Here is a 21,468-nt window from a genome sequence, read left to right on the forward strand (position 1 = left end):
TGCTTGTAATGATTTTGTTTTTATAGGACCTTTATCTCTCACTTCTAAAAGATCTTTCAATAGAATCTAGGTGGGGGCAGAATTTTTTTTTTTTAAGTTTCATCCTAAAACGTAAGAGAGCCAAATACAACCAGAGAGAAGGAGAGAGCAGATTGGACGCACCCCTCCCATTTGGCCCGCCCCACATCCTCACAGGTCGATATCCCGAACATCTGTAGGGGTGCTGGCTTGGTCCAGCTCATCCTCCGACTTGGATCCGTCGCCCTGGTCCTGACGGTACTGCTGCAGGCTATTCAGCAGCACCACCTCAATCTGCTCCTGGCAGGCTTTGAGGCAATCCTAGAAGGGAGAAGCATCGAGACCAGAGCCGTTAGCAAGGGCAACAGGACACAGAGCAATTAACAAAGAGAACACACAAGATTCAAGCCTGCCCAACTCCACACTCCAGTAGGTGGTGGTGGTTTAGTCACTAAGTCGTTTCTGACTCTTGCGACGCCCTGGACTCCAGCCTGCCAGGCCCCTCTGTCCATGTGATTTCCCAGGCAAGAATACTGGAGTGGGCTGCCATGTCCTTCTCCACTTCCAGTAGAAAGAAAGTCAACATGTACAAGAGGTGCGTCTTCCTGGTGGCTGGGGAACCACTCCAAGTGAGCTCCATAGGCCAGCAGCATCCACACCACCTGGGAGCTAGTTACAAATGCACTTCTCAGCTCTCTCCGAACCAGCCACATCTCAGAATCTGCATTTTAGCAGAAGCCCAGGCAGCGCTGGTCAAGGCGAGGGGCCATTTATGGCCATGCAGCACCTGGTAACTCAAGGACCAGCGAGATGCTTCCTGCTTGGAGACACTGCGTGGTGAGAGGGCAAAGGGGAAGGTGAGCTTTCCAGACAGTGTGACAACACTAGACCACCCGAGAGACAGATATAAGCAAAAGGACTAAACTATTCTGAGCCTCATAGCCACTGCAGCAATGCTCATAAACAAGCCAATTTGTCTGTCCATTTATTTACTGTTCCCTTAACTCTCAAAAAGTACAACACACAGTGTTTACAAAGTTCTGGACACTTGAGCCGTCTAATTCGGGAGAAAGCAAAAAGAAAAAACTGAAGCACTGCTTTGAGATTAGTCTATATTTGGTAGGGAAGATTCAGGGTATGTCAGCCCCAGTCAGAAACTCCTCTAAACTGGGTGACACTGACACAGCAGTAATTAACAGGTGTCATCAGGGTGAGACGGTGGTTGGCACTAGCAACTGGGGTGTGAGCTGAAATAACTGTTCGTAGCAGATAGTGGGTAGGCCAAAAGGTTCATTCGGCTTTTCCCGTAAAATGTTATGGAAAAATCTGAATGGACTTTTTGGCCAACTCAGCATCTCCCGACCTCTCTACTCATCAAGCTTGGTTTCCTGGCACTCTTGTAAACGTATGGAAAATATGTGAACTCCACTCTGCCTGGGTCTTTCCACAGTTTCATGTATGTTCCCCCTGTGTTTGCTCCACTATGCAATTTTCACTGCCCAGAGGTTGCAGTCTGCCAAGCACACAGGCATTATCTCTATTTTCCAAAGATCTAAAACAAAGTTGGAGCTCCTAGGAAAGTTTCCATGCCCCCATATTTTCCTTTTGTATCTCTCAGCCACCGTACGCTGTTAAACCACAGCTTTTTAGGAAAATTAACATACGGAGCGACAGCAGACCCAGTGCTGAGAGCAGATATGAAATACCACTCAGAATGAGTGAAGAGGGACAGAAGGACATGAAATACCACTCAGAATGAGTGAAGAGGGACAGAAGGAGGTGGCATCTGCTGTTCCTACGGCCAGACCTGTGGGCACCGCTGAGTTATTCTCCTTCCCTGTCCTGGGTTTCCCCATTTGTAAAGTAAGGCTCAGGAGACGTTCACAGAAGGAGGATCAATGGAGATGTCTAGATGAAGCTCTAATCATTCATTACAAAAAGGAAGTCTTGGAATCTGAAAGAATTTCTGAGGTTTCTCTGAAATGAGGTACGAGTGAGCATTTGCTCACGACAGGTGACGGGGGCAATGGGACGGGCACTGGGGATGGAACATCCAGCAGGGAGGCTGACTCTTTGCAACCCCATGGACTGCAGCACACCAGGCTTCCCCATCCTTCGCTATCTCCTGGAGTCTGCTCAAAGTCATGTCCATTGAGTCGGTGATGCCATCCAACCATCTCATCCTCTGTCGCCCTCTCCTCCTCCTGCCCTCAGTCTTTCCCAGCATCAGGGTCTTTTCCAATGAGTTCACTCTACGCATCAGGTTAACAAGGCAAAGACTAACGACAGTCAAAACTGCTCTGGCTGGTCCCCTAAGAAGCTCCCCGCCAACCGTCGACTTTCCTTCCTCCATGATTCTGTTTCTGCATCAACACAACTGCCACCCAGCAACATGATGAACCCAGGATGCCATGATCATTTCTGCATTAGCCACACCAGCAGCTGAGACAGGCGGTCCTCTGAACATGGGGGGAGCTAAGCAGCTTGATAGGGGGCCAAGGACAGTCTCCCTGGGGGTCACCCAGGTGCCTGCTCTTCCTGGTATTCAGGTTTCCCTCCCAGCATCCTGAGACCCTAAAGGAAGAGTTCTGAGAGTCCTTCGGGGCGGGGCTGGTACACCAGGCAGTCACTTCTACGGGACTTCGAGATAACACAGGCATTGAACGTCATATTTATGTAACTTGCAGCCCCAAACCGTTTTCCTGAATAAAATGAAGAAAGATTTCACACAAAACACAGACTCTCCTTCCTCCAGTCAATGTAACCATTTTTGACAGTGGCCAGCTCTTCCTCTTTGATACATCTTACTTCAAGAGAAAAGGAAAGACCATAGCAGTTGTCCCAGCAATGAGGATGGAGCAGGAAGCGAAGGCTGTCAGGGGTCAACTGTGTCCCCTATTCCTAGGAAGCACTCTGACCCTCCCCTGGTTCCACTGCTGACAGCATCTGAGTTTCAACTGTGGGACCTGTCGCTCTTGCCTAGATGAAAACCTACCAGAGGGCAAGAGCTCATTTTGCATAAAGGATGCTGATGTTCTCCTCTGACAGTGGCACGAAGGTAAGAAATCAGCCTCCCTCTTCCTGGAGAATGGAGTTCATGCCCTGCATTTCTTTCCTATAGTTTTTTTTTTTGGCCATGCAGCATGTGGGATCTTAAGTTACCAGACCAGGGATAGAACCTGTGCTCTCCGCAGTGGAAGTGCAGAGTCTTAACCACTGGACCTCCAGGTAATTCCCCACTCCCTGCATTTTAACACCTTCCTTCAGCATCACAGGAGCCCTTCCCCTTGGTGGACTTCCTAAGACTGTGTGAGTTTCCTGTGAGCTGCTGGCAAGTGAAGCTGGAGGGAGGGTGGGCTGGTACCCTACCTGCAGCAGACCTGCACCCCCACCCAGTCCCCCCAGCCCCAGTCCTGCCCCAGGGGCTCTCAATCTCCCCAGCGGGGACCAGGGTGAAGGGTGTGACCTAGAGGGAGGAGGCCAAGCCTATGGATGGAAACAGACAGACGGGGGACAAGCTGCGGAGCCTGAAGGGAACAAGAGGCGAAGCTGGAGGAGTCATGGCAGTGTTTTCCTGGGCTGGGTTCTTGGGGTGACACAAGGGGGTGACTAGGGGCTCCAGGGGGACTGTAACAGCCAGCAGCCCTCACTTCCCAGCTTAGAGAACCGACCTGGAGCTGGCTCGTCCCCCAGTCACATGTGGTCAGAAGTTACACCCGGCCTTCAGAGGGCAAGCTTCCTATTCCAGAACTCTCTTCCCACTGCACCTCTCTGCTCCTTCCAGGTTCCAAGGAAAGACAGACCAGAGAATCTCCAGGAAAGGCAGACACAGCCCAAGAGCGGCCTGGAAAACCCCCACGACAGCGCCTCAGATGAAAAGACGCCCCGGGGCCCTCTGCTCCTCAGCAGCCTCCAAAAGCACCAGCCATTGTGTCGAGATGCCCCAAATTAAGCTGATTAGGAGGAGAGTCATAATGCTCGTCTGTCAGCCTGGACAGGTGGCACTCCCCAGCGCTGGGGGTCGGGCAGGCCTCCAGCCCCACGAGGCTGGGCCCCCTCCCCCCGCCTGCCCCGGCCCCCGGAGCCCTGACAGCCGCGTTTGTGATGCCGGGCTCCGTCCCCCCGGGCCCCGACTTCCTCCGCTTGCTGGCTCCAGCCCCGCGCCCTGCACCCTCCTCGGCCTCGGTGAATGGGCTGCGGAACTGTTACCATCGGCCCCCAGTGTCGCTGCATCAGGGCATTGTCACCACACACGCACTGCACTCAACAGGGGGACAAAGGGCTGAATGAGCCCCAGACCCGCGGCCAACTCAGGCACAGACAACTTAGGAAACTATCTCATTCTTCCTTTCTTCGCAGCCTGTTGGGCTTATTTCCTTGAATACCAAATGAGGCCCGCAGTGAAAATCAGGCAGGCGCGCGGGGAAGCGTCAGCTCCAACTCTGCTTCCTCTGCCGCCCCGCCCCCGGCTTCCCTTCCTCCAGCCACTCTTCGGGAGGCCCCTGACCACACAGACCCGGTCCCGTCCACAAAAGGCAAGTCTCGGGAACACAGAGGTCTCTGGGAGAAGGTGTGCTCACGGAGGCTCCGGGGACCAAGATGACGTCAGTTGCGTCCAACTCTGTTTGACCCCACAGACCACAGTCCGCCAGGTCCCTCTGTCCATGGAATTTTCCAGGCAAGAATACTGGAGTGGGCAGCCATTTCCTCCTCCAGGAGAATCTTTCTGACCCAGGGATCAAACCCACATCTCCTGCGTCGACTGCACTGGCAGTGGGGTTCTTTAACACGGAGCCTCCTGGGAAGCCCAGTCTTAATCGCATCTCCCCTGGCACTTCAGGCTGTTTTGTAATAGCTCACTGGCAATAGGATGCTAATATGCCAGGATAAGCCTAGGGGAGGGATGTCCTGGAACTTCTCTGGGAGCTATTTAAGACTGAGACAGAGGGGCTTCCCTGATGGTCCAGTGGAACCAGGACTTTGAGATTGAGACTTTGAGTCTCAATTGATTGACACTTTGCCTTCCAATTCAGGGGACCTGGGTTTGATCCCTAGTCCAGGAACTAAGATCCCACATGCCTCACAGCCAAAAAAGCGAAACATAAAACAGAAGCAATGTTGTGACAAACTCAATAAAGACTTTAAAACTGGTCCACATTAAAAAAGAAAATCTTAAAAAAAGAATGCAACAGACTTTTGGTATCATCTAGGTAGAACAGGGTATATACAATGACAGGATGACTTGAGTCCATACCTGTTCTCTTAACTATCTTCCGATAACTTCACATTTTCAAGGCCTGTGAGCCCCATTCTACTCACTCATTAGGGATTTAGGAAACTGGTGTCACGTGACAGTGAAGTGACTCGCTCTAGGAGAAAGCCAGGTAAAACTCGAGGGACCCTGACATGCTAAGTCCTCTCTCACTTTCCAAGAGACCTGGGGAGACCAGAGCAGGGGAAACACACTCGACATCCACCTGCCAGCTCTCTGTCCCCTTTCCCTCCCTCCCCCCACCCCAGCATCATTCCCCGATGACTCTGCCAGGGGATACGGAGAGAAAGGACTGAGTCAAAGTTGGGTCTCATTCAAGAGTCTATAGACAAGTGAACAAGGAGATAAAGGCGGGCGCCAAGCAGAGCAGGATGCCGAGGGGACGGAAGAGGAACCCCGATTCTGCCAGGGAAGTGGCCCAGTCGGTTCTCCCTTCGCAAGCGGACCCCTGGCAACGGAAGCCCCAGTGGACGGTCCCCCAAAGCCAGCACAGCCTCTCTGGCTGGTGTCTGTTTTTAGCAACCCTCATGAGTGGAAGGAAAGACTACTTAAAATACACCACCCTCTGAGACTTTTATTCCCTGTAAAACTGTCAGCCTTCTCACTCAGCTTTCTCTTTGGCATGAAGCGTTCCGGTTTATTTTGGCAACCAGAGCGAGCAACAGAACATGGCTTTCTACGGCCGCGTGCGTCCCTCCTATCAAAGCTCACTGCCGCCGGCCAAGGAGCCAGAGGGGTGGGTCTGGCTGTCCTGGGGTAGGGGAGTCAAGGGGACCCTCTTTCCGCAGCCGGATCCATGACAATCCACAGAGAGAGGACACCATCAGCTGGTCTGGGATCTCTGGGTGCACAGGGCTGACACACAGCTGCGGGGACTCTGGAGTCAGAGGCCAACGCACCCCGATTTCCTAGCTGTCTGAGCATCAGGGCCCGTGGGGCACATGGTGGTCAGAGCGCCTGGCTTCCCCGCAGGAGGACTCAATGCAAACCCCTGGGCCCTTCAGTGCGGTCCGAGGGTCTACATCTACAACTACAACTTTTTGTGAAGGCAAAACATTGGGTTGGCCAAAAATTTCACTCTTACAGAAAACCCTGAATAACCTTTTTTGGCCAACCCCATATACACCACCTAACACTGACCATCTTCAACTCTTTTAAATGCAGTGTGTTAGCTTTAAGTTCCTTCGCTGTGTTGTGTGACCATCACCCTCTCCAGATCTTTACATCAACAACCACTCTCCCCTTTCCCCCACCCTCTGGTCCCTGGGAACCTCTATCCTACTTTCTGTCCTTATGGATTCAACTATTCTAGGTAAGTGGAATCATATTTGGTCTTTGGTATCTGGCTTGTTTCGCTTAACATGTCCAAGGCACACCCACGTTGTAACATACATCGGAATTTCATTTCTTTTTAAGGGTGAACAATAGACCATGGCAGGTACAGACCATATTTTCTTTCTCCATCCCAAGGACATTTTCTATCATCAAGTGATGAAACTTGATGCTTTTCCCTGAGTTTCACATTAGGCCCGGAGAGTCCTGCCCACGGGCTGATTTCCTACTACACCTCTAGTTCCTCACACGGCTTAGCATCCATTCATTTGCTTGTCATCTGCTGGGAGTTTAGGTGTTTTACTGTTGATTCTCTCCACACACTCGCTGAGTTCCTTGAAGACAGGAAGCTCATCTTTTATTTTCCACGTGTCACCCACCCCCGGGCTTCTGGTCTGTGCCTTGCTCATTTGTGTTGCCTTGCTCACAAGGTGACAGCCGGCCCCCAGGGCTCTCCAGATTATGACTCACAAGGTGAAACAAACAGCATCGTAAAAAAAAAATAGTTAAAACCCAGAGCTGATGATCTCAGTGTTCAACCTGGGATTGTGAGCGGGAGCCCTGAAAGCTGCAATCTGAAGTCTTACCCGAAGGGTGCAGGCACCACCTGGGACCTTTTCCCAACTGGGGCTCCAGACTGTAGTCATACAGAACTGCCCAGTGCAGTTCGAGTCTGGATGTGGGTATCAGCCCAATTAGAGGATGCATTTGCTGTTACTTCTCCCTGCTGTTTCTATTTCTTTCAACGACTGTACACTGAAATTCCCTAGAGAGGGAAATGGCAACCCACCGCAGTATTCTTGCCTGGAAAATTCCGTGGACAGAGGAGCCTGGTGGGCTACAGTCCACGGGGTCGCCAAGAGTGGAACGTGACTGAGCAACTAACGTTTGAACACTGAATATGAAACTAAGTCAAATAATTCTCTATTAAATATTGTTTTAAACAAGAGCCCTCCAGAGAATCCGCACTGATGGGAGAGAGGACTCGGTGCCCAAGGACACACACACACAACAGATGAGGCACAGGGGACAGACGTGCCCTGGGAGAGCGGGAGCCAGGCCTGGGGATCCGAGGGGAAGCTGGAAATGCCTGAGGTCTCCATCTGTTCTCTGAAAACTTGGTCCACGTGTGCTTAGGATTTCACATCAAAATGTTACAGCTCCAGACCCACCAGTGAGATTGGAGCATGTGTGTGCGCCATCTCCATCAATAGCTGCAATTTTTAGAGGGACCCTTTAAGCTAGGGCTGTACTCAGTTGACCGAATCTGAATGGCCAAGCGAAATAGTGTCTGAAAGAGGCCAGCAGTGTCTCCAGCATGAAGTGAGAGACTGGTTTGCGGGCGTGAAAAGCCAGGCACAGCCCACGAGCTCCGGTGATACCCTGGGAACCTCCTCTGTCCATCTGAAGCCACAAAGGGGTGACAGAGAGATGCGGAGAAGGTTGGAGACCCCGTGGGGCCATCAGACTGTGAGGACGTGTCTGTAAATATCCGAAGGAGGTTACAATGCCTGAAGTGGGGGTCAAAACTCTTGTCACTGACATGTTTTGTCTCTGGGGGTCGAGGAGGGGCTGGTCTGATGCTGGTTAGGAATCCTTTCAGCAAGGCAGCCTTAAGAGGAGACGTTCAGAAAAGGAAGGAAGCATGTCATTTCTATAAATCCTAATAAATTCTGTCCAAGATTTGCCTCTAGAGGATTTGAAACGCATTCTGCCTGTGAGGGTCTTTTCGATCTACACCTGGGAAACCATGCTTCAAAAGCTTGTTTGCCATTTTCTCCTCCAGGGGATTTTCCTGACCCAGGGACCGAACCCGCATCTCCTGCATTGCAAGTGGATTCTTTTACCCACTTTGGCAGAAACCACAATTCTGTAAAACAACTATCCTTTAATTAAAAAACAAACAAAATTAAAAACAAAAACAAAAAAGCCCTGTTTGGAGGCAGCATCTGAAAAGCAACCAGGAGAACCCCTCTCTGTGCCATTTCCGTGAGATGGTAATAAAGGTTGGGGCAAAATCTACAGAGGGGGTGGGGGGGGAAAGCAAGAGGACTTCAGCCTTTGCCGAGCTGACATTTACCCCTTCGGCCCAGCATTGCCAGAGGAGGCACCGGCCTCAGACTGGTAAACCACATTCTCCCTTGTAACTCAATATATTACCCCAGCAGGGCACTCAGAATCCCCCTGACCATCCAGAGGGGGTCATCACGAAGTCCCTTGCATTCTTGAGCTTCTCCATGGTAACTCGAGAGGGCCTCGGAGCTGACACCCCTCTCCCGGGTTGCTTTAAGCCAAAGGCCTTTTTCAAACAAAAAGATCCCAGGAGCTGCAGCCAGGCAGGAATGCAGGGTTCCCAGGCCCAGGCGTCAGAGCCTCTGGGTTCCAGTCCCTGGCCGGTGACCCTGGCCTCTCCACCTCTCTGACCTCATAGAATCACCCTGGCCTGGACCTTCTAAGGACCGTCATTTCCAACCAGCTGAATCAGAGCCTCTCTGGACCCTGGCTTCTCCCCCAAACCTCTCTTTCTTCTAAAGAGCTTCAAATTCTGGCATCCAGAGTAACAGCCTCTGAACTGTCCATGGGGCACCCAGAATGGAAAAATCTATAGCTAATAATAGTTCCTTGCGTTTGCATGGCACTTAACTCTTTTTAAAGTGCTTTTTAATCCATCATCACAATGAACTAAAGGGAAATGAGAGGCAGGCGCGAGGGCTTGAGAGGTCAGTGGAGGCGGACACCTCCTCACGGGAGTGGGGGGGCCCTCCTCTCCCACGCCCTGTGGTGCAGGGGGGCCCCCCGCTCTGGCCCTGCCTGCCAGCCTCAGCGTGTGTGAGCAGGCGAGAAGGCTCCACGCTGGAGGAGAGGCAGGCTGGGGATTGTACATAAATGGAAACAAGCAACAAATCAGACCCGCGGGGAAGCCTGGGCCATACAGGAAAGCAGTCAGCGGCCTCCCTCCCGCCTCGGATCTGCCTGCTAAGTTCTCCCCTCTATCTTGAGGGCACACGGGCTGCTGAAACCTGAAGAGGCAGCCTTACCTGCTGAATTCTGTACAACGTCGGAGGCCGTGGTCTCGGCAAAGAGAAGCCAGCTGCCACAAAGAACCTTTGACACATCACCAATCCCACCAACTGTCTCTTTTCCCAAGCAGACGGACGAGACGCCTGGTCTCGGCCAGGAGGGACAGGGGCCACCTACCACGTCGGTGTTGGTGATCTTTGCCAGGAGATCCACCAGGGCGTCTCCGGTGAGCGAGCTCACGTCCTCGTCCTGCTGAAGCCCACAGATCGCGGCCCCCACGCTTCCAGTTGCAATCATCGATGGCGGGTACATGGCGAACTTAAAGTCTGCGGGGACGAGAGGCAGGGAGGTCACGACAGGGTGGAGACAGGTGCTTCTCCGCTCGGAAGACGGATAGCAGAAGTGCCACCTGGTCCCACGGAGGCATTAGAACCCATGTGATTCACCACCCAAAAAGTGGAAGGTTGGGGTGGGGGCTGCTGCGGAGGGAGGACATGCATCCCAATTCAAATCCCAGCACAGGGGACTTTCCAGGTGGTCCAGTGGCTAAGACTCTGCACTCCCAATGCTGGGGGCATGGGTTCGATCCCTGGTCGGGGAACTAGACTGCACCTTACTGCAACTAAGAGTTCACGTGCCACAATGAACACCAAGTGCAGCTAAATAAATATTAAAAAAAAAAAAAAACAACCAAAAACCCCAACCTGAGCATTGGGTTGAGCTCACAGAAACAGTTTAACCTATGGCTTCTCCCTCTTGCTAGCATATCAACATTTTCCATGGAGGCACTTTTATTGCTGACTCCAAGGTCTACATCGAGTGAGGGGCATCCTTAGAAAACTGTGCTGGGTGGCTCAACGAGGCACACGCTCCCCACCCCTCCTGGCCGAACGCCATGAACACGGCAGGCCTGGCTGGCTGTCTTTCTCCTTGGCCTTCTTGTCTTAGTCCGGGCACCATCTCCACCTCTTGAGGGGTGTATATCACAACATTCCACCCAAAGCCTGCTGCTCGGTGACTTGTGCGGGGCCTCCTCTGTCCCCTGGATGGTGGCGAAGCCAGCCTCCCTCCCTCTTCTCTGCTGTAGGTCTCTTCACATGGGGTCCCAGCAGTGTTTCTCTGCCCAAAAACCTTGTTAGCTCCCCCCACCCCACCAGACATTCACAATGCAGAGGCGGCAGCCAGCCTGTGGCCCTGGGCCCGCAGGGGCTTGGGGTGGGAGCAGCTGGCAGGGAAAGGTGGGGCAGGAGGAGTCCCCGCCTCCTGGCCCCCTCCCCCTCCCCCAGTGCCCAAGCCTCAGCCCAGAAGCACAGTCCACACACTGCCTATCTCTGCATCCCACTACCTGCACACCCAACCCCTACTTCTAGCAAATTAACCAACTTCTAGAAGCCAGGGGGTGCGGGTGGAAGGTCCAGGGGGTGCCCAGAGGACTGTACTCCCTTGTTTGGGGTGGGGAGGAATGCTGAGAGACATGGTCCCCTGACCCCCGACGACTGCACCTATGAAGCAAGGGAAGCCAGGCAGGCTCCGCTGAGTTGCCGGACTCTGAGCAGCTGGCCACTCTCCTCTGGGTTAATCCAGTGGAGGCGACATGAGCGCTGCAAAGCCAGGTTCAGCCCCCTGGGGGTCCTGGACCAGTCATGCCCTCCCTCCCGACCTTAAGTTAGTTTTTCTAACTTCCCTTGCAACTCAGTACCCATCACCAAGTTCACTTGCGGGTCGCGACCTGCATGTTCTGTTGTTGCTGTTGTGCTGAACAAAATAAAAGTATCAGGAAGGAGGGCCTGTGGTGGAGAGTCAACACTGTCTGCAGAAACTCTTGTATCAATTTGAGGTACACTGATGAGGCATCCTAAGTGGTGTTATAAAATGTATTTCTTCCCTTATGGTTTAGGTCAAAAAGTTTAAAGGCAGTAGGCTGGCTCATCTCCCAGGGGCCCCTCCAGGTCTAACTAACTTTTATTTAAAAAAAAAAAAAATTAGAATGTAACTGCTTTACAGTGTTAAGTTTCTGTTGTACAACATAGCAAATCAGCTGTATACATACATGGATCCCCTCTCCATGTATATATGGAGAGCCTCCCTCCAACCCACTCCCATCCCACCCGTCTAGGTCACCACAGAGCAGACACCCTGGCTTCCACCAGGCGGGAAGTCACAAGACAAGTCTCTCAATCCGGCAGTTCTGCATGGCCTCAGGGGCTGCCCCAAGACTACACCCAGAGACACGCCCCTCTCTGCTGATAGGGGAAACAGCAGAGAGGAAAATACCTAATAAAACACCTGGTCTGGTCTTTGTCCTAGCTACTGTTAGCTAACCTCCACATTCAACCGTGGAAAGTTCCACCCAACCCATTCAGCCATTTCTGGAAACCTTAAAACTTTCAGCTATGGAACTGGATGAAGAAGTAGTCACAATACCTACCTGGGTGAAGAAGAGGGGCAAAAAAAAAAACTATATGAGTGTGTGCTATGATCAAGATTGCAACCACCCATAAATATATAAACAGGCATAAATGTACATGAATATAGGGGAACTAGAAGATACAAAGATACATGTAAACTTCCCCACCACTGGGTGGGGAAAACTTATTTTAGCAAAAATTAAATATCATGTAACAATCTCCCCTGAATCTCTAAGTCGCTTGCTCAGAAATGCTGACAAGTTGTATTCTGGTGCTGAAGGCACGATCAGGGGTGAGCGTCTCCCTCCACCCTCAGCTCTCTATCTGGAAGCATAAGGTGTGTGTCACTTCCTGAACAACCCGACCCTCAGGAGAGTGAGAGGCAGTTAGCTGAGCAGGGACCCATTTGGATCATGTTCCCCCGCGCACCATGGATGGTCCCCTGCCCCCCAAATATAGGACATAAAAATACAACACAGGGTGGTTCATTCTAAAGATACATCTCCTAAGAAGGCAGATACCCCCACATGGATAGGAGCATCCACGTGGAGCCACGCAGGCCTCCCCTAGTTGGTGAGAAGGGTTTGGGCCACGCAGCTCGAAGGACTGGAAGATGGAGGCCATGGAGGCTGGTAGCCCACTGCCCACCAGCTGCTTGAAGGTCTCCCGGGCCAGTCACCTGACCTCTCTGAGCCTCCGGTTTCTCACCTGCAAATGAGGGCAATAATTATACCCACCTCCTAGGGTAGTTCTGAGGATTCAACCGAGAGCAGCACCCTGCTCACAGTTCACATCAACTGCCATCACCATCACACCCCACTATTCCTAACACCGGGACTTGCTGCGGGATGGGGGCGGGCAGTAGTTTTTTGGCCACACCTCATGGTTTGTGGGATCTTAGTTCCCCTACCAGGGCTCGAACCTGTAACCCCTTGCGTTGTGGAAACACTTAATCTTAATCATTGGACCGCCAGGGAAGGCCCGGGGGGTGGGCAGCTCTGTCAGAGATCTGTTCAGCATCTGCAGTGATTCAGGGGAAGGTGCATGAGGAGCCCAGAGAGAATGAGGGATCTGCTCTGGGCCTGGAGGCTCCTTCCCGATCGTGTGTGTGTGTGTGTGTGTGTGCGCGTGTGCGTGAGACAGGAACACGGCCTCATGAAGTCCCCACCACCTCCTGCTGCTGTCAGGGACAGGAGAAGCTGAGGTCCCATGGGGACGTGGGGGTAGGGGAGACAGAAAGACGACATAAGTATACAGGCAATCAAAGGGAAGCTGAATGGACCGTATTCATTCCTGCAAGAGTAGGGGCAGCCAGAGCCAAGGGACAGGCCCACACACCTGCAGCCCCGACCTGACCCCCGCCCTCCCGGTGAGGCGGGGCAGGCAAAGGGCGCATCTCCACCGACCAGCCCTGACGGCGTTCCTGCAGTTTGCTGACTTGGCCCAGTATTAGCAAAAACAAGGTAAAATTCACCTGTTTCAGGACACTGGCTTTTACCGGTGAATCGGTGAAATCTCCAGAGGTTAAGCGGCTTTGTCTAGCGTCTGCTGCCGGGTTTGCAGGCGCCTGGACTTGGCACCCAGTGCGCCGGAGGACTCCTCGGAAGGTGAAGGGAGCCTTCCCCCCCAACCTCCAGCCCCACTAAGAACTCAGGGTCGTCTCTCCCATCAGAAACGGAAGAAATGCCCAGCGGAGGGAGCCTAGGCTTTGACGTCCGAGAGACGGAACCCGTTCCATCCTCAGCCGCCCCGCCACCCCCGCCACCAACCCTGCTCTTGCTCTGGGACCCTGCAGAGATTCTCCCCACGTCTTTCAAGGACCTCCGGGAGGCCCTTTAACCCAGGCAAGGGCAAGAGAAGTGCTCCACGTTCATCAACTCAGGAAGATGTCACTGGAGGAAGCGTTCTGAGCTAAGCAGGTTTGCAGCCGCAGATTACAGCGCCCTGGCGGGTCGCGTTATCCCAGTTGTTTTGACTACGACGGCGGAGGCCTTGACCGGCTAAGAGTGACTGCTGTGCTTCTGTTCACCACTGGGGGGCGAGAGAGGCTCTCTCTGAGGTGTCAACCAGAGCCGCCCTCCATCTCTCCCGCAACCTGGCGTCAGTCCGGTGGGGGTTTAAAAGGCCAGGATGAGGGTGCTCAGTGGCCACCGAATGACGTCATCGGCGGCCCCCAGAGCCGGTTCAGCCCACCCCGTCCTTGTGGGAGCCTCGATGCCAGTTTAACTCCAGCGGCCTGGCTAGGAGCAGGTGGCGGGAGGAGGGCCCTCAGCCGGCTCCTCACAGCAAGATGGGAGGTGACACAGCCTTGCCAGGCTGCCTGTCCCCACGAGGGAAGAAGGGAGACTCCCCCTGGGCCCGGCGACCCTGGCTCCTGGAGGACAGAGAGCGGTTTCCATTCTTCCTTCCACTTTCCAACCACCCAGGCAAACCTCCCTTCCTGGCTCAGGCACCAAGTGGTAGATCCTCTCTGGGCCGTTACTGTGTGTGTGTGCGTGCGCATGATTGTGTCCGATTCTTTGCAACCCCACCGACCATAGCCCGCCGGGCTCCTCTGTCCATGGGTAGAAACCAACGCAACACTGTAAAGCAACTCAATTCAAAATGAATGAAAAAAGAATACTGGAGTGGGCTGCCTCCATTTCCTTCTCCGGGGGATCTTCCCCACCAAGGGATCGAACCCACATCTCTTGCCTGTGCCTACGCTAGCAGGCAGGTTCTTTACGACTGGAGCCACTGGGCCATCACTCTCTGGCTGCAACCTGGGGATGAACTTCACAAGAACACCTGGAGGCAAAGCCGAGAAGACGGCTGGGAGCACCGGGCATGATACCATCACCGGGGCCCAGGCCCGGAAGTCTGGGTGGGGGGATATACTCATGTGCAGGAGAGCTGAGGGCAGCACCTTGGGGTGGGGGGCACCTAGGCAAAAAGAGGAGAGGCCAGGCGCCATGGGTAGGGAGGTAAACACCTCCTCTCCCCTCCCCACCCCCCCCACGCCAAGTTCAACCTCAATGCCATTGGCTCTTCTAGACTAACTGGAAGCATCTGTTGAGCATGATATCATGCGTCAAGAATCTCCCCACGCCAGCGTGCGATCCTGAGTCATCCCAGTGGTCTCCGTCCCCCTTGGCAGACCTGGGGGGCTCTGCCATCAGGACCCGCCTGCTGCCTGGCAGCTGAAGCTCCCCAGGAGCCATAACGGCTCCCCCCTCGCCCCGTGGCCTCCATTGACCAGGACCAGCCGGAGGGAGTCTCCACCCCACAGGCTATTCAGGTTTGAGCAGGGGAGGTAAGGAGGCACCTCTCCATCTCACCATGTTATGCCTCGAGCCCCAGGAAGAAGACCGACACCCCCTACTCGTCCCACCTCCAGCCTCTTCCCCTTTCACACACAGGCACTCTCTGCAGACAGCGGGACCAAGGCCAGCTCTTTCACAAGCATCTTCCCCCCTCGACTGGCCACAGCGCCCCAGGGTCGCTACCAAGTCCCTGGCTGCCAGAGCTCAGAGACAGAACCGGCGGGATCCACGTGGGGTGGGGGTGGGGAAACGGGACCCGAACTCCTGGAACTTCCCACCTACCAGTCCCAGACACACACCCAGGGTGTGGCATCTCATCTAACTGAGATGAAAAGCAGCTAAGAAAAGCGGCCCCCAGGCTCTCGATCCATCAGGTCGATGGCCTTAAAGCCCCAGCCAGCAGGTTGGCATGTGACATAGCCTTGCAGACACATTCAAGGGCAGATGGGGAAAAGAAAAGCCTCCAGAGATAGGCTTCTTCCTTTAGGAGACACAGGAGACCTGTGCTCTGAGCAGACCACACCTGGGGCTTACTGAGTACCTGGCTAGAAGTCTTTTCTCCTATCCTTCCCCAGCCCCTGCCCCACACTAGCAAGGCAGTCTTCCCAACTTCCTCCGCCTCCCCTCAGACCTCTGTCCTCAGTCCCTGAATCCCAGGCTCCCTACTCTGGCCCCAAACTTGGCAGCTGCCCCAAGGATCTGGCCAAGAAGGCCCGGAGTGGGGGATGGGATCCCCAATTTTAGAGAATGGGCCTTTAGAGAATGTGGGGACCTGCTCTAGGCCTGGGTGACTCCACCCGCCCTCCTATCCAAGTTGGACATCGAGGAGCGGGCAGACGGACCCCAAAAGGTACATCAGTTAAGAGACAAGGTCAAATCAGAGCTCTGGCCATCAACAGCTGGGCAATGCGGGAGTGCAGGGTCAGGAGTCAGCTGTCCGAGAGAGAGAAAAGGACTGGCTGACCCCCTCCCCCAGTGAATAACGACCACGGAGAAGGGGGGACAGGCGGGGCCTGGGAGACAAAGTGACAAGTCAATGAGGGGCTGACCTCGAGGGCCCAGGCCAGACAGCAGAAAGGGAAGCAGCTAAGAATGGCCATAGCCTGCAAGGCAGCAGGGATCAACAGCTAAGAGTGGCCCCCGGGGCTGTAGGAAGGGCACAGACTGCATCTGGGAAGCCCAGGGAGGGGAAGCTTGCCCTGGGACCCATGGTGGGGGGGCTGGACCCTGCATCTGAGCCAGCGAAGGCCGAGCGTGGCATCCTGCTGGACTCAGACGGCGCAGCAGGGTCAGCGTGAAAGTCACTGTATCCGCCTTAGCTGAAGAGTCAGCATCGGAGTCACATTCACAGTTAGTACTAGGGCCCATGGCCTACACCTTCTGGTTGACAAAGGGCCTCCTCACCCATCATCTCTTCTGATGTCCGTTTTCCTAACCACCCTGAAAGGGTTGTAGGAATGTCAGTGTTTTGCAGATGAAGAAGCCAAGGTTCAGACAAAACTTAAGCACACTCAGAGGTCACCCAGTGGTATGTAGCAAAGCCAGACCTTTTGACTGCAAACAGGGAATGGACACTATTGCAAACAATGTGTTCTTCTCCTTGGGCTCCAGTATAATATGTAACAAGATGCTGAAAGAAGTCAATCCCCAGGCCCACCTTTGCAATGCAAGTGCAGACTCCCGGCAACCTTGAACTCCGCCCTCTCCCCCACCTCCCGGCGGGGGGCGGGGGGAGCAGGGGGGGGGAAAAGATCTGCCCAAACAAGTTCTTTCCCTGACACTTTTGCTTGTGAAAATATGAACTCCTGATGCTACACCCTAGATGACTGCGGGTCCGGAGTTTCTCCCACAGCCACTACCGTTGCGGGGCAGGGAGTGGGGGGAAATGTAGAAACTGGCCAAGGTTCAGTGTGATGAGACTGTATCAAACCACTGCCTTTAGTGTATTAGTTAATGGCACAGGGGCCAACAAGATTACATATCAATTGTGGCATCAACAGGGTAGGTGTAGCACTTGTTAACATGAAAAGGCCATTGCAATGTTACAGGCTGCAATCAAAACCTCAACACGTGGAGGGAGGGTAGCAGACAGAGCCCAGGCTTCAGAAGTGACTCCCAGCTGCAAAGTCCACAGGTCCAACCCCACCCCGCCAGAGGGAGCAGCCGGAGGCAGTCAATGCCCTGCCAGAGAAATCCTGGGGCCTCTTCGCTTCCCACGTAACAGGGCAGGCGGTATTTATCTTGACAGGGTTCCTTAACCTGTATTTGCCTCCACCCCCCAAATTTCCTCTTGGGCTTATCTCCAAGCCATCCTTTCCCCTCCAAAGATGAAAGATTTAAACACGACCAGAGAGCATATAATAATCTTCAAAAGAGCACTTTAGACACCATAAAGAATATTTTAACAGGCACTATTTTTTTTTTCTTCTCCTTACCACACCTGTCCTCGTAAACCATTTATGAGTTTGGCAGAGAGAGAAAATATACCAGCTGAGATAAAAGACGGAAAAAACTGCCCAGGAAACCTTGGACTCTAAAGAGACTACCCGGGACCCACCCCCCCACCCCCACCCCCACCCCCGTAAATGCTCAGAAGTTAGGGCTGTGGTCTACCTCCCCTTGCAGCCCCCCAAAGCCCTCCTCAGCACCCAGCCACCCCGCCTCCCTGGGGCTCCAGCAGTTCCTACCAGTGGCGCACAGAGCGATGAAGGTCTGAGCGTGCTTGCGAATCAGCGACAGCTTCTCGCCGGGCTGGGGCAGCTTTCGAAGGATGTGTTCGATGAAGTCATGGGGGGTGACAGCCGCCAGGTTCCATTTCAACTTGCCCAGCACCACCAGCTCCCACTCCTGGGGAGGGAGGGAGGCGGAAAAGGGTATAAAACCCACACAGGCTGACCCAGTGTCCCGGATGGGAGGCTTGGGATCTAGACCAGTTGTTCGAGGATGTTCATTAGCACGAGGCTAGACTGGAAGGCAGGTCCATTTATCAGAGTGGCCCTAAAGTTTTGAAGTGGGTGATGGCTCCGAAGGCTTCAAATGTCAAGCTCCCCGGAAATTAATGAGTGCCCAGGCGGCCGCTGGCTCGATGGTCCTTTCTGCTATTTCTTCAGCCTCTCCAGCTGTACACCACCCCTCCTTCCCCACTCAACCCTGACTTCCAGAGGATGCTCTCACCCGCCCACCCAGAAGGTTGAATCCACAGTAAAATACCACCAAGGTCGTGGTGGCCCTTTGGTAGGAATTTATCGTATATATCAGTGACTGGATTAATAAGTCTTTTTTCATCCTCCTGGAAAAAAGATGTACACAGAAAGAAGCTCAAATTTAGGTTTCTTGGCCCAAATCCTTGGCAACCAATTACCTTGCCTGCCGTTGGTGCCAAAAAGTGCCATTTTCCTCTCTGCTGCTAAGACTTCCCACTGCACACACAATGCAGAAGACCTCAGGAAATGACACCCAGACACACCACACCCTTCCACATACAGGTTTTTGCAAGTTTTTGTTACCATGACTGAAGGACCGGAGGGTCACTGGCCACCCCGTCTTGCAGCTGGAGGGGATTCAGGGGTGGGTGAAAGTGTTTGTTCAAGGTCATAGAGAAGCACACAGCCCAGATGCTGGCACAAGGCAACCCGGGGTCTGTGGGCCTCTCACCAGCATCCCACCTACTGAAAAAAACCTTGTTTCTTTCACTCATTGAGATACTTCAGGGGGAATTGTGTTCAAGGGAAACAAGCCAAAAAGAATGCCTTAAAAATATGTGCTGAGGGAAAACAGGCCTATCGATCGATCATCATAAGAATGAGCGGTTAAGAGCAGCCTGAGAGTGCAGCTCTCAGTTTCCTCGGGTGAAACTGACTCTCCTCCCCCCAGTCACCGGAGCCCCATTCTACTCCCCACAGCACCCACCAGCTGTGTGGGCTCAGCCAATGCCCTCCCCTTCCCTGGTCTTAGCTTCCTCATTGGTAAAAATAAGAGGACCCCTCTAGATCTCAACTTCTGGGATAAAGAGACTAGGAAAAGGCAGATGTGTCTGCAGAAATATAAATTAGCTTGGCAGACCCTCCAAAAACTTGGGGTGCTCTAAAAAGATCTGAGCTCCCCCCACCATGACGAAACAGTGAAGCAAAAGGAAGATAATTTTTCCTGGTCTCCCTTGGGGAAAAATATAATAACGGGATCTTAATTCTACCCATTTGTTTGTCTTTGCTGGCTTTAATGTTGGCCTTCGCTTTTTTTCCGGAGGTTGGGGCTAAAAACACAGATAGCCTCCTAAACAATCAGGGTCTTTCCAAGACGGCTTGAAATTCCAGCTCTCCTTCTCACGGGAGAATGTGAGTATAAACCACTCGACTTGTACCATTATTAAAGGAAGCAGATCTCCCAGAAGAAAGCACCTTTCTGGGCCTCTCCGACCAAACCAGAAGCAGCTGAAATCTGGCAGCTGTTCAAAGGTGAGGTCATTCATGCCCCTCTGCATTCTCGGAGATTCCTCCCCGTCTTTGCACATGTCTGCCGCTAGGTGGCAGCACAGCCTCAGGGAGGAAGGCCTCTCACAAAGAACTCGGTTCAGGCAGCCAGTCCCGGCCCTGGGGACTTTGGTGCAGGCCTGGCCGGCAGGGAGGGAGGTTGGAGGGGAGAAACAGGGGGGGCCCCTCTTCCAAGGAGTTGGGAGACGGGTGTGCAGATCACTGAAGGTGGGCCTCTGGGGCCGCTCAACCAATGCCACACTGCAGCTACATGGCCGTCTTAAGCGTGACGCTGCAGAGACAAGGGGTACTGGCTGGGAGAAAGGTTTGCTGGCAGAAAACCAGAGCCCAGACAGGACCCCCGTGTCTGTACAGAGGTTCCAGCCCCACCGGAGATGGGAATCCACGCCTCAGAATCCGCCCACAAAGGGCCAAACTTGACTCTGCTCAGAAGCCAGTGAGTTGGTGTTTAGTGAACAGCTACTATATGCAGCTATGCTGGAGAGTCCGAGAGATTCCCTAGACCGTACCTTTGAACTCCTAGTTCTTAGGAGACATGTCACAACATGTCTGGATCATGTGAGAGGTTGACGAGTGTCTCAGAAGTCAGTGATTGAAAATTGGGAATTTAAGTAAAACATTATCACTCTGTTCTATACCTCCGCCACACACACACACACACACACACACACACACACACAGTCCCCAACCCAAACCTCACACACACACACACACAGACACACACACACACACACACACACACATTCTGCAAATGAGTGTCCCCAACCCAAACCTCTGTGAAGGATCTTATGCATGGGCGGAGCCTGAGTACTTTGTATATACAGTCCAGCACACAGTAGGAACACAAGGAGTCTCAATATAAAGGGCGGAGCTCCTCGAAGGGTGGACATTTCACAGATGGGTAATTTGGGGTCCTAAGGGTTTGTTCTGGGAGCGGTGGGTCAAGGCGGATTAGGCCAGGGCAGAGCAGAAAGGCAGGCAGGCAGGAAGGAGGCAGTCATTACCAGCAGCTCCTGAGGCTTGATGGAGTTGTCGGTGTAAATGCACAACTTCTCAGCGGTCAGCGGGATGGTCTCTTTGAGCTTGGACGCCAGGAACATGCACACGGCCCCCAGCAGCTGCAGATGGGTCTTCGGAGTTGGGACTCCGGCCAAGAAGCGGTCCAGGTAATTGATGGCGAGAGGAAAGACCTCCTCTTCGCACTTCTGCTCCTCACAGACCTACGACACAAGTGGGAAGGGGTCGGGGTCGGGGGAGACCATAATATCAAGAAAGGAGGAAGAAAGGGAAATCGCACAATCTAGGGAAATGACAAAAATATTGAATTGGGGGGGAGGGGAGGGGAGTAGAATAAGCGATAAGAATGAAGACAAGGAAATTGGGGGCAATCTACATGGCCATCCGCGCGGGGGTCCTCCCCGGGAGCTTAAAATCTCAAAGGAGAGGGGGGTTAAGGACCCCGAAGCCGAGGGCGCAACAGCGCCGGCCCCGCGGCCCCCGTGGGCCGCTCACTACTCCGGGCGCTCGCACTCACTCACTCTCTTTTTTGGATTTCGTCATCTTTTCAAAAAATCAATAAAAATATTCTGGAGGCTCCGGGGGTCTCGTTCTTGGTCTCATTCGGA

The 21,468-nt window shown here is 53.4% G+C and overlaps 1 protein-coding gene across 2 annotated transcripts in view; it reads right to left on the minus strand.

Moving 5' to 3' along the window:
• The window catches only part of CCND2 (cyclin D2), a 23,219-nt gene continuing 1,751 nt past the window's right edge, over positions 1-21,468 (minus strand). The window contains exons 2-5 of one of the 2 annotated variants that reach the window (XM_020869805.2): positions 20,848-21,063; positions 18,041-18,200; positions 9,821-9,969; positions 1-339 (exon numbers count right to left, since the gene is read on the minus strand). In XM_020869805.2, the coding sequence (XP_020725464.1) occupies positions 190-339; positions 9,821-9,969; positions 18,041-18,200; positions 20,848-21,063 (675 nt within the window). In that variant the 3' untranslated portion in view covers positions 1-189. Of the gene's footprint in view, positions 340-9,820; positions 9,970-12,520; positions 12,760-18,040; positions 18,201-20,847; positions 21,064-21,468 lie in introns of those variants that run through there. The other variant, XM_070453155.1, reaches the window with a different exon arrangement.

Source organism: Odocoileus virginianus, chromosome 23 (assembly GCF_023699985.2).
Source record: "Odocoileus virginianus isolate 20LAN1187 ecotype Illinois chromosome 23, Ovbor_1.2, whole genome shotgun sequence".
Taxonomy (NCBI): Eukaryota; Metazoa; Chordata; class Mammalia; order Artiodactyla; family Cervidae; genus Odocoileus; species Odocoileus virginianus.